At 41.1% G+C, this 13,624-nt stretch overlaps 1 protein-coding gene across 1 annotated transcript in view; it reads left to right on the plus strand.

The window, feature by feature from the left end:
- Positions 1–2,252, plus strand: part of pcp4b (Purkinje cell protein 4b) — a 29,911-nt gene extending 27,659 nt beyond the window's left edge. Inside the window, exon 3 of the mRNA XM_018748586.1 lies at positions 2,040–2,252. Within this exon, the coding sequence (XP_018604102.1) occupies positions 2,040–2,170 (131 nt within the window). The 3' untranslated portion in view covers positions 2,171–2,252. The remainder of the gene's footprint in view (positions 1–2,039) is intronic.
- The last annotated feature ends 11,372 nt before the right edge of the window (positions 2,253–13,624 follow it).

The following is a 13,624-nucleotide window of genomic DNA, read 5'->3' on the forward strand; positions in this document are numbered from 1 at the left end:
GTCTGTTAAAGGCTGCAGATCTTGACACTGAATTGATCAACTGAGTTGATCTGGGAATCCTCTCGTTCATCTGCCCACCCACAGCAGAAACACTTCAAACGGCTTCAGAAGCAAGTCAGGTGACTGGGGTTGGTGATATTTGCCTGACCCTCAGCCCTCCAGAGAGCCCTGCCTCCAAGCAGGTGTTTGAAGGGTGGCACAGTGGAGGTGGTGGGACATCTAAACTTTTTCCTCATCAGTCAATGTATATAGTCAACATACAAACCAAACATTTCTTCTCAGTGTAACCTCAATGTAAAAAACAGTACTGATGCCCATGTTGGAACAGGACCTGCCTTGGCTCTGAACTCGTTGCCTTTCAAACTTCATCCTTTTGGGTTTCTGCAGTATGTCCTTCTGTAAAGGAACATGTGTTTAGTTCTGGAACCCATGTATTATCACATAGTCTAGCTTAAGAATCATCATGTCCATGAGTATTATGATAAGGAATGATAAGATATTCCTTCTGACAGGTGACAAGTAGAGCCCAAGAAAAAGGACCAATAATTTGTCACATAGTTTTTGATGCCGTCATCACCACCAATCACAGCCACAATCAGTATCTGTGCTGACTCCCAGTGAAAAGTAGAACAGAAAAGAAGGGACAATGCCACCAGACATTATTTTTACACAAGGCCGCGACCAGTTTACATGAAGCAACATCAGAAATAGCTGCCTTGACGATCTGTCCATCCTTATCAAATGATGGACCTTCCTAGCAACCAAATCCCTACGATCCCTCACAGTAATTTTGAGAAAATTGCTTTCCCCATCGAGCTTACTAATTACCTTGTAAACTACATTACCCAAGCTCCAGGTATTTAATAAGAAGTATGCAACCTTCCTTAATGGTTATGTATGCTTTGGGAGCCAAATTCAGGAGGAAACTTTTTTTTTTTGTATCTTTTACATAATTAATGAAAAAGGCAAATGAATGAAGTGTAAAGGCCCACAATGTGTTGCTTCTGAACAAGAAGAATAGGCAAGAGCAGGCTGCAAAGTCTCAAACTGGCAAATTTTTCTCGGGCCGAAAAATGGACCGCGGTATCTGGGAAGGTGCGCTCGCTACTCTCGGTGCTATTGCAGCTTCCCGTTCTCTTGTTCTCGTATATCGCTATAAAAAAGTTCTCGCTCAAAACCCCGAAGCTTAATACTGTACGAAAGAAAAACATGTAAATACACCCACGGACAACAGCAAAGGCCAAAGATAAAAAAAAAAAAACTGCTCGTGCTGGTAACAAGAGAATGCACTTGGATAGCTTATGCTTGAAGATGAAAACTCGGTGCCTTAGTGCTCTGGAAAACTCAATACCAATTAATGTGAGGGCTGCGCTCCACACCGACACTGGCATTAACATCTTCCTTCTCGGGTGGAGAAAGAGGCACTCAGTGCACAACCCGAGGGAGCTGCCGTTTCCTTACGGTCAATACAGTTTGTGTTTCTTTCCTTTTTTGTCTCTAGCACATCAATTAAATGCCAGAATGCAACACACGATATGTGGAAATATGATTATATCCCTTTGTGTTGGGCCTGATGGAACGATAGTTGAAGCCATTTTTTCGGCTGTGGATAATAATGTTCATTGTCGCCCTTCCTTCTGCCCTCAGTGAATTTGTCTGACTTGTGCATGTTGATTTTTGCAGTTTAGCCCAGATAAAAGCTCACACACTTTTTTGTGGATGCCTTTCCAGTGTTTCTACCATCACTTCCACACCCCATATCTTTGTGTGTCCAAAGAGCTGGAAGCTCCAGAGTTTTCATTAGGGAGCTTTGCAGAACATTCTTTTCCAAGAATGAAACAACTGAAAATCGATGAAAATGTTCTGTGTGTCTAAGTCTTCATTCTTTTGAATTCCAAAAGAATGTAAGTTGAAAATGCAAATTAAAAATAAAATTCCAAAAATGCTCTGCCTCTGAAGCAGTTCTTCACGAGTAGTACCTGAGCCAGTAATTTCACACCTTTATTTCTTTTTTACGAGATTCATCTCTTTTTTTTCAGATGCTTCCAAGAAAGATGCTCCAGCTGAGGACTTTGACATTGACATGGATGCTCCCGAGACGGAGAAGGCGGCCGTTGCCATTCAGTCGCAGTTCAGAAAGTTCCAGAAGAAAAAGAATGAGAAGTCCTAGTTCTGGACCCAGGGCCCAGTGTCCTGAGGCTGAATAGCAGTCTGGCGTTGCATGTTGATAAAACCATACTGTACGGACTTGGGGGGTGGGGTGGGTGGGCTGGGGTGGGACAGGTATGGACAAGGAAATACGTTTCCCTGTCAATCACTGATATGTCTGTGAAATTCTCTATGTAACTTATGGTTTGACTGATGCTACAATAAATGATAAAGTTCTGAATATTCCACTTTGATTGTGTGCTTTTATTGTGTTTTCTAATGCCGCTGCATTAATAGGAAGGATATGATTAACTGCTCTGGTAGGTGCAGAATTTTCATCTGAAAATAATTTCCCTCATAACCAGTTAAAGGTAATCAGTATCTGTAGAAATACCCTATTTGCTGAGGTTAAATTCCTGGCCAACAAATAAGTCTTTTTAAGAATATATTCAAAGAAGAACTTTAACTTACTTTCCTGAATATATATGCAGCATTATTGAGATTAATTTGTGAATTCCTAAGTTGATTGAATGAAATGCTACATTCAGGCACAAACTGGAACTCTATTCCGAAGTGGTCTTGATTTTCTGAACTATTTCACTGTGTTCATGACTTTTACCTTCACTGATATTTTAACAAGTTGTGGTTTATGGATTCTGCTCATTAAATTAGAGTAACTTTCTGTGTTGCAGCCACAACTTTGTGGTCATTTAGATCTGCAAAAATTTGAGTTTGTATGTTAAGCAGCCTAATTACTGTCTGCTTCTCACAGTTTTTGGGCTGTTTATTTAACAACCATCTTATTGCTTTGATGAGAGGCTGTGAATTTAAATTCAGATTCGTCACGCTCATCTTTTTTTGGGATTAAATGTTATTGCCTTTGCTAGCTTTCCTATAGATTCACATATGACGCCTTCTAGTTTAGAATATATTAAATGTATTTGTAAGATACAAAGATGTTTGTATCTTCTATAACTGTAGCCAGCGTTTTCACCAGCAGTCAAGGCGATCCTTCGATAGTCTGGAATAACGGATGTATAAATACGCTTTGAGAATGGATGTTGAAGTAGTAAGTAATACCCATAGGTTTCTTGCTCTACAACATCATTAAGTGCTTTTCAAGTCAGGTATTTTCACAAAGCCATCTGAACTTCAAATCCTATTGAATTGATTTGTTCCTAGTTAACTTGATGGCATTTTAAGCCAGGAAAGATTTCTTTCCTAATTGCCTATTCTGCACAGCAGGCAGGTTTCATATATGATGAACCTACAGAGCTTATGGCCTTCACACCATACTTCAGACATGTTAATTGTTTTTGAAACCTGCAGCATTTCCATATCAATGAAATCACACTTTTTGATTAGTCACATTTAAACAGACACCCATTCCTCACGCAATGTAATTTTTTTGTTTCATCATATCACTCCGTTAGGTGAATTCTCATTTTGAGGGGGGTCAAACTGTCATTGTCTCTAATCCAAAAAAAAAATAAATAAATAAAATTCCCAGTGAAAACAATACCTAAAATTAGTTAAAATACCAAAATAAAAGGTGTTGTTCTCCATGACAATGATTACAGTATTTTCACTAAATTTGTCACAAAAATGATTCTTGCTTGTCTTGTAATGTCATATTTCATTCTTTCTTTAACAAAAAACGTTATTGTTTTCTTAAGAAAGCTGTTGTTTTAACATATTCCTGGACAGCCTGAGTTCTCATTTTGAAAAAGTGCTTCATTGGTGAGTGTTGTTTTCCACTTCTTGAGATGAAAGCACATTCCTACTAAAAGGCTCTTTTTCAGCACATCATGTCCTTCCACTGGGTTTTTAAATGCTGAATTTCATTCATTTTAAATGGAGTTTTTGAACTTGGAGGACACAAGCACAAGAGCCATGCAAAGTGCCATGTTTGTGAACTAAACAACTGTCCTGCAAATACACATGAGAGGAAACACACTGAAGCACTGAAAGAGTCTCTTACCTCTTTTAACATTAGCAGTCAGTGTTTTCACCTTGTTCTTGTTTGGCTGTCCTGGTGCCAATTTGCATTAGAGCCTGAAACCTGCAGAGAAAACAAAACACTGGTGGGGGTAACACAATTCAGACCGGCTCTCTTATTAATAATTTTTATTGCCTGCATATTTTACAATTTACTCTTATGCAAGGTAGCCCAAAAACGGTTCACTGAATTCCTTGGAAAACCGGCTCCTGGTTGACGATATCACAGGAAGGCAACTGGTGTTCCAACTCTTTCTGCTGGCTGTGGTAAAGTAAATTAAAGTATCTGTTTAAAGGGCAAAAAATGCTGCAGTATTGAATAGTGTGCCCGTTGTATGAACAGGGTATATACTGTAGTTTAATAGCAGCTTTTGTTCTACGGGATTCTGTAACAGAAAGGCGGAATGTCTTGTATTATTGGTCAAGTCCAGGAAAGGTTCAAAGTCAACACACTCCAATAAAATACTCAGCTGTTTAAATGGGTATCAGCTTTCACAGCACTATAAAAAGATGCAGCTCTACTCTCTCACTCACTCAGTATCATTGCTAGTCCAAGTTATGATTGCAGCGGTCCTTGAGCACATCCTAGAAGCACAGGGTGCAAGACTAATTAGCTATATAAATTAGTATAATCCGGAAAAAATTAAGAGGACACCACTGGATAAATACAGCAATAATGGTATTGCTTTCACAAAATGTTAGATAATATGAGATTATACAACATGTGTCTGAAAATATTTGGAGCAGCTGGTAGAGAGCGGAGTAGCCTGTTTTCATTCATTTATCATTCTCAGAAGAGAAATGGTCTCTTCAGTCATCCATATAATACACAAAAAAATGATACATAAGATGACTGCTTCATCTCAGATTTCCTACTAAAAATCAGTTTTGCAAACCATGGAATCGCAAACACATATTAAGTACTATACGCCTGCCATGGCTTATTTATTTGTTATCTGTACCAGTTGGATCATCTTCAAAATATACAGGACAAGATTCAGTTGACTCACAGTTAAATGTTTCCATATGAAGGGGTCCTCTTAATAAATTTTTCTATTTTCACTTGTCCAATATAGGCTCAAAGCAGTCCAAAGCCTATCCTGGAAGCACAGGACTTGAGGCAAGGGACACCTTTGATGGGAGACCAGTCCATCACAAGTCAGTCACATACACAGCAGGGGTAGCTTAGAGTCACTGGTTCAACTGACACACATCTTTGGATGGTGGGAAGAAACCCATGCAAACATGGGGAGAACATGTCAGCTTCATGCACATTGAGCAGTACAGTATTTAAATCCATGTCTGAATGCACAACTAAGGAGCTGAACGACACCAAAGTTGCCCACCACACCACTGTACCACGGCTCCTTATAATAAACCCACCTTTTGACTGTCCACTTTTTTAAACATTTAGCCTAACACTAATGCTAAATATCTTTTCCGTTGCGTAAAGGCCTATTTTTGCATTTCATGCATACAAAATCAGCCGGAACCCAAATGATTTTGACATTTGTGAGAGACAAAGTGGTGAGAACAAAATAAATAAAAAATTACTTGGTTGTAAGTTGATAGGGAAAGCATTTATTCCCATTTACTTATAAAAAACTATGAAAATGGTAATGCATGTAATCTCTTCTAACTTATTTAGCAATGAAGTTCCATTATCATACTAGTGTAACAGTAGAATGTGAAAAAAGCAAAGCACATTTTGATAATTTTAATGACGTATACTCTCGTGCGTTATGCTTTAGTCTCAAGACTGTGCCTCAAGTACAAGATTTATGAAAACAAAACAAAAAAAAAAGACTGACAAAATGACAACTTGAAGAGTGAGCATTAGATTTGCTTGGAAAAGGAAAAACTCCAGATGAGCACTAAAAAGCCGAAGAGAATAAATGATTGCAGTAGACTCTGGATGTGGTTCGTGGCGCTAATTAGAGTTTACATTTGCACCCGCAGACCCGTGATATAATTAGACCCGAAGTGTAACAGGGCGTGGGGCGAAGCGGCCCGTGTGAGCACATCCAGAGCTCATCTTCGTGAAATTTTCTTGTCACTTGTGGGAACCTCTGCCCAAAGTTTGAAGCGAACTAATGAGACAAATATGACACCAGCAACCGCCCTCAAGGTCACACGCAAGGAATTATTACTTTTTCTTTACTCTCTTCCCAGAAAGAGCCTGGGGACTCGAGAATCCAGGAGCCTGATGGACTGTTGCAGATTGTACTCTGAGTCACCCCAGTGGAGCAGAGTAATTTAAAAATAACAGCTATGAGGTAGAGATGCTCCCCCTGCATGCGACATGGCCCAAAATGTGGAGACGTGGAAATCGATTCTCTGGCAGCCGGCGGTCCTCGGGGATTTCGGGTCGACGGAGGCTATGTCGGGTACCCGTGCCACGGAAACACCCTCTCCGCTCTCACGATCACCGCGGGCCAGACCTCTGCGGCACTGCTTGTCACACGTTCCAACTGGAAAACTATAGCTACACACTCCAATCAGGCTTGTAATAGAGATTCACTTATGAAATTAATTTCTTGAGTAAATTGTGTTCTTGAGGACCTGATCACCTGCGCTTTTCACTTAGTCTGACCTTTGCTCACCTCCACTCCCGCTTCCATTAAACAACCAAACTAGTGACAGCACAGGACCACGAGGTTGAAGCCATTTGAATGCGTTATCAGGGATTTGCCCGAGCAACCATCTGATGTGGGAAAAAGCCGAAAGAGGAAGCAAGAGTGCCCGTTAACACTGAGCGCCCCAGCGCTGCCTTAGAGGGACTTCAACACGTGTCCGGCAACACAGTGCCGGGCTCTTCTGCTCCCTCCTTACATTTGTCAGAGGGATCGGATTGGATGTGATGTTTTGTAAGAAATATTTTTTATTAACAGATTCGAATTGTTCACGAACAAAAATGATTAATTTCCTTATTATACCAACAGCCCCAGGGAATAAAGTGAAATGATTAGGTAATTAAGTATAAAATAGGCTATCTGAGCAAAATTCAACATTTCTCCATAAATATAATATACGACCTTGACAATTATACGCAAGCGCTCGCAAGACTTGATTTTTGAACTTACTGAAATCAATTCACACCTCAGAAAAGGGGGTGAATTTTATCAACATATTGCATACTACAAGTAGAGCTAAACGAAATATTGATTTAAATTAGCAAAACTAGCAAAAAAAAACCCCATTTTTTCAAACTTTGTTCAAAGCTAGTTGCAATTCAGTTTGAATATGAACATTTATACTAACGCTGAGTATCCGCGATGTTCAGAAATCAAGGGTATTTATCGTCTCCGCTTCCTCCTGACTTATAACGTGCTGTAATTACTTCACCGCTCGGCACATACAGTTAAAAAAAAAAAACGTAGCTCATTACTTCATGTTTTTCATGGACAGAAACGCAAAAAAGAGTCCCGCAGCTTTCAGCTCCTAACGACAGTTAACTGTCCGTGTTGTTATAGAAACTACTCCAGCAGCGCTGCACCCATAGCTGGTAAAAATAGACCCAATATGTTCCGACCAAAAGAACAGATGCACGAAAAAAGACATAGCCGGCCAACATTTTGTAGAGAATATATTTTGTAAAGGATGTCAGATACGCGAACAGATCCCCAAGGTACAGCATAAGAGTTTGAAAAGGAGCTCAATTTTGGGTGGCCAGTTCTGCGATCTGAGGGCCACACTGCTCCGCAGGCTTTCCTGGAGCTCCCCAGCTTTACAGATAATAATGCAAATGACATTAAATTAAATTCATTGTTTAAATGGATACTAACACCACCTGGCTTTCACAGCTGTGAATATTTACTAATGAACCCACCTTCCATGCAGCAGTTACATTTACCTGCAAAGCCAGGACAATTTATTTTTAGTTCAAATTACAATTAACCAGTTACATTGCCCGATATAACAAAAATCCTTCTTACAGAATGACTGTCCACTAATGGTATGAATGGATAACAAATCCACGTAAACATGAAACAAGTGCATATTGTGTATAGAATTATGTGCACATTTACATTTACATTTATTTTTTTAGCAGACACCTTTCTCCAAAGCAACTTACAACAGATACTATTTAGTGTTACCAGCACACACACCTTATTCACTGCGGTGACTTACACTGCTAGATACACTACTTACAATGGGTCACTCATCCATACATCAGTGGAACACACGCTCTCTCTGTCACTTACACAGGTAAATTGGTAGATTGGTACAGTTTACCAAGTGCAGACTGATAAAGCTGATGGACCGGTGTCCCGTTCAGGGTATACCTTTGACCAGCTTAGTGCCCTGTGCTGATGTGATAAGCTCCGCACCCCAACGACCCTGACTTGGACATGCAATTACTAATAGTGGAAAAAAATTATGAAGCAATGGTTTTTTTAATTTCACCTTCAGTCATTTTCCTTAATTTTCCTTGTTAATGGAGATACAAATAATATTTCATTTCTAATGCTATTGACAGTAAGTACAACAAATACGTATTTCTGTGTGATTTGATATTTTTTTAGAAGTTGCGTTTGTAATTTTTCAGAAATTTTCTCTTGTAACACTAAGGTTTGATGCCACTCTTCAGTCCTTTAAGGTCATTTAGAAGGTTACCTTAAGGTTATTTGGACGTCACTTTGTACAGCATCTTCTTATACCCTCCACCCTAAAGACTGAAGTAAAGAAGCAGTGTACCCAGCACAGTGCTGCTCAATTCATCCAAAAATACTCAGCAGCTCCCACCCAAACTACTTTGGCTGTGTTGCTGCACCCACTAGAGAGATATGAGGGAATGAAAGTGTGTTTTAGTGTGTGTTTTGTGGATGTTGTTAATCTGTTTGCGGCCTCTAAGCCGAGGCCATGCTTATTGTATGAATGAGTAATGACTGAATACTAGAAGATACAGAGGTGCAGTGTGTGTGCGTGTGTGTGTGTATGTGTGTGTGTAGTATTGTGAGGGGGTGGATGATGCAGAGGGAAAAGGTGCAATTAAGGTACGGTGCCAACCGAAAAGGAAAGAATGCCGTTGTCATGGCGATATTGATGCACCAAGGAGGCTGGTATTGTGAGACAGCAAATAAAGGCCGACAGTAAACTAAAGACGGCTTTTGTCCATTTTCCGTACATCATTCCACCCATGCAATTTTACATTTTACAATTTCACAATAGAGCGTTTCCAAGTGCCGGTGATGCCATTTTGGTCTTCATCATGAGTTACTGCATAAGTGTGTCTCTTGGTGAAGGAAATGATGCTGCAAAAGGATAGGACTAAAAGGACCCCTGAAGAAGCCCTTCTGCTGTGTTTATCATAGCTGCACAGGTCAGTCCTGTAAGTGGCCCTGTTAACTTTTCGATTAAAGGCAAAATACAATATCGAAAATAATAGCTACCCTTATAGCACTAAGCCACCTTATATGTGAGGCTCTGTTAAAATGTGAAAAAGTCAGCACCCAGATGAATCCAATACCTTGAGCGGTGCTACAACAGCCTGTTAATGACTGTCAAAGCAAATATGTGGAAAGAGGAGAAGTAAAAGTGAGGACAAAGCCAAAGCCTAAACGTGGTCCAAGCCATCATCTCTGTGGCACAGGATGTATGATAATGTCTGGCTATTTTTTCACAAAGAACTTCTACACACAACTTCTCCAACGAAGATGTGTATGAGTTCACATGGTTTCACTTGTGGTAAGGAAAGGCGTTTTGTGTCTGTGGGCGTAGGGTGGCCGTGGAGGATCATGAGACTTATTAGGGATCACTTGAATCCATTGGACAAAGAGAAGAAAAACAGCAAAGGATGGGATGGGATTTGATGAAGGTTTCAGGTAAAACTGCCCACTTGATCCTCTAGGACGTCTTGGACGTTACAAGCTGTCAAAATCCAAAGATTGCATGACCCACTTGAACTGGTGGTTCTTAGAAGTCTTAATGTGAGGGTTACACAGCACCCATCTATACATTAAATACTACAGAGACCTTTTCTGACACCCAGAACCCAGCACATTCTCCATTTTCCACAGATTGATCTCCATCCTTAACACTCACGGCCTACGGTCAGCAATCCCCGGCCCTCTCACTTCCTCTCTCTCTACCGTACGAAAACATTCTCCTGGTCCTTCTCATAAAATGCGACAAACAGGCATCAACAACACAAGGAGAATCCTGGCATGAAATGTGGCTGAAGGAACGCTTTGCTAATGAATTGGGGAGTTTTCAGGGTTACGTCTGAACTGTCATCTTTTCCATGTCACACTGTGCTGTTAAATGGATTAGGCAGCTGTACTTCTGTCATCTGTCCGCAGTGATAATATTCACTCAGAACAATTTAGCTGGTTACAAACATGACAGCTGCAATCCATAATGCTTCTGATCCTTAATATTTTACTTGTGTTGTGGCCCAGGGGATACCAGTGGTGTGTCAGACAGCGCCTGGGTGGCGTGACTGGACTTGGGTTTGATCGCTGCTCGGTCTGTGCGGAGTCTGCGTGTTCTCTCTCTGTCTCCGTGGGTTTCTTTCAGGTGCTCTGGATTCCCTACATGTTTCAGGTGATGTGTTTCGGGTGAACTGGGCATTCTACATAGTGCGTGTGTGCGTGCGTGTGTGTGTGGCATTCTGCTGGTGTACAGATGGGAGAATGACTGTAGGCATATTAGTCCAGTATACTGACCAGTATATCGACTGACCAAGAAGAAGGAAAACACACAATATTTCCTCACTGACCTTCTTTCCCAGTACAGTACCCAGAAGGCCTTTCTACCTACTCTCTCACTGCGTGGAACTCAGACAAACAAGAGAAAGCTAAATATTTCTAAATGGATCAGTAGTGTGATTGTTACCCAATATTCATCAACCGGGTGTCTAGAGCTGCGTCACAGTGGCCCGGAATGAGGCGTGTAGCAGGATACACCCTGGAGTGGATGCCAGTCCCAGTCACACACACTCTGTCACTCGGGCTCATTCACACACATTCACGAATACTATGAGCAATTTAGAGTCACCGGTAAACCTTAAACATGTCTTGTGGGAAATCGGAGCACATGGAGGACACACACACACCGCTTCATGATATTGCAGCTTACAGCTGGAAGACCCAGTTGTCCCAGGGATGTTCATATAAGCTCCTGAAGTCCGCAGGTACTGATCCTGTAACAAACGGCATTTCAGAAAGATCTGACTCAGTCCAACAGGTTCCTCTGTTAGATTAACTCTTTGAATAAATAGCTTTACATGTCGAATCAAGAATAATAAGGACTTATTATTGTTAATTAAGGCGCTGCAGAGAAGTAATCAATTTTGGAGATTTCATCAATCAGACATAAACTTGGAGGTGACTTTATTTTGCACCTTAATGGGATCTGTGGAATAATGATCCCCAAAATGTATTATTTAGGAACCATTACAGACAAAATATATAACCATTCTTTCATTATTCACAACGGTAGGGCATTGGCTTGGAGGACAACATTACTAATGTTACATAGTATCCACTGAGTAATGATTAACTCCTAAATAATTTAAACCAGGAAATAAAAAAGTTTTATAAATCTCTATTTCTCTTCAACGGTTTGAAATACTGTTCAAATTGCTAGGACTTTTGATTTTTCAGCTATATCCGAAAATCAATCAACGTATAATCTCTCGATAACCAAGTTAAGAAGGCAATTATGGTTGATATGACATGAAATAATGATTGACATTTAAATGAATTTACGAATATCAGTAGTATATAAATGCCATTCAGGGTCTACTATGCCTCACAACCTGTGCTCCCAGGACAGGGGGAGAAATGTGACCCTGAACGGGACATGCAGTTATTGAAAATAAATAAATGGATAGTATACGAACACTTGTTCCACACAGTGTAAAGGGTCTTTCTCTAAGCTTGTGAGGACTCACTCGTTCGCTTTTGTCCTCCGCTTGTGCTCGATTGAGGTTCGCAGCTGTACGGAGCCTGTCTCTCAACCCCTGGGCGCTAAGCTAGGAGGGTACACCCTGGATGGGAAGCCAGTCCATGCAGAGCTGGTAAGGAGCTCTGAACAAACCTGCCAAGGTGATGTGCAGGCCACCACCATACAACCAGAAGGAGGCTATATGTCAAGTTAGAAATGCTGAGGGAGACTCAAGATGACGTCAAAGCGAGACAAAAGCGAGCAAAACAATACTCGGGCAACTCCCCGCAGCCCCATTCTCTAAACCCTCTTATGAGCCATCCCCCCTTTCAGCACAGCCGTCTAAGCAGCTGATGCTTACAGGCGTCGGTCCTGCGTCAGGGAAAGAGAAACCAGCTGTCTCTAACTGGCCCTCAGCGTGCAGCTCGGCAGCTCTGGGGAGCGAGTCCCTCTGCTGCGGCTCTGCGCTCGGCTGACAGCTATTGTGGGTTGTGTAACAGATGACTCATTGACGTCTGATAGCGGAAATAAGTTCCTGCATCACATCTCCAGCCATCTGTGGGGGTTAACACCACAGTTATGTAATACCGAGACCTGATAGGAACATAACCATTGAAGCTCTTAACAACCGTAAGTTGCTTGTATCTTCAATAAAGAGATACAAAAATGCTAACAAAACTGAAAAGCGCGCACATTTATGTGCCTCTTCACAAGCCTACGATGAAGTTGGAGATTGGAAGGTTGATGTCAAGACTAGAGGGGCTGGAGAGTGATGTATGAAGGGAGTATTTTATATCAAAATCCCTCGACTCTTTTTCTTCTTGCTTCCTGGCAACATATTGAAATCTAAAGCCTTCATTTAAAGCCTCAGTAACAACGTTCAGCGTTGAGGTATCTTCTAGTGTCCACATTTCCATGGGTATGAATTCTGAGTTCTACAGAAAGAAGTGGCATCAGGCCAACGGCTGCTGGTGGGGCTGAGGTTCCTGAGCCTGTAGAGGAAGACTTGCTGAAGTGGAGCAGTGGGAAGCTGTCATGATTCAAACAGAAAGTGAAATTTAGGTGAATCAGAGACTTGTTGTTTCCAGTTCTGACCTGATCAGATGAACTAGACCTCTCTGGCAATTCCTTTGACAGTAATTTCTCTTCATACGTGAGTCTGGAATACAACTTCCACCAGGAACTCAATGAGGTACAAGATCTGCTGTTGCCAGGGTTACGGTGAATGGCAGGGCCAATGAGTAGCTATGAACATGGAGTAGTAAGAGGAGAAGCCCTACATTTTCTGGCAAATACCTAGGAAGTGAACCAACAATTTCACAGATTACGTGTTTCCTGAGCAGTGCAGAAAACTCAAGAAAACTGACTAACACACAATGTCTTTCTCAGCGGGAAGGAAACACAGGAAGAGAAATTGCCACTATGCGTCTTTATAAAGAGGTCCATGATTTCCACTTTGAATAGAAAATAATATTAACAAATGGAGTTCTTTCACTACAAGGAGGAAGGGAGTCCCAGCAATAAACCTTCTGAATCAAGGACATATAGTCCTAAGCATACAACAGAATAAGTTTCATGAAAATCTAAC

This window comes from Scleropages formosus, chromosome 10 (assembly GCF_900964775.1).
Source record: "Scleropages formosus chromosome 10, fSclFor1.1, whole genome shotgun sequence".
NCBI classification, from domain to species: Eukaryota; Metazoa; Chordata; class Actinopteri; order Osteoglossiformes; family Osteoglossidae; genus Scleropages; species Scleropages formosus.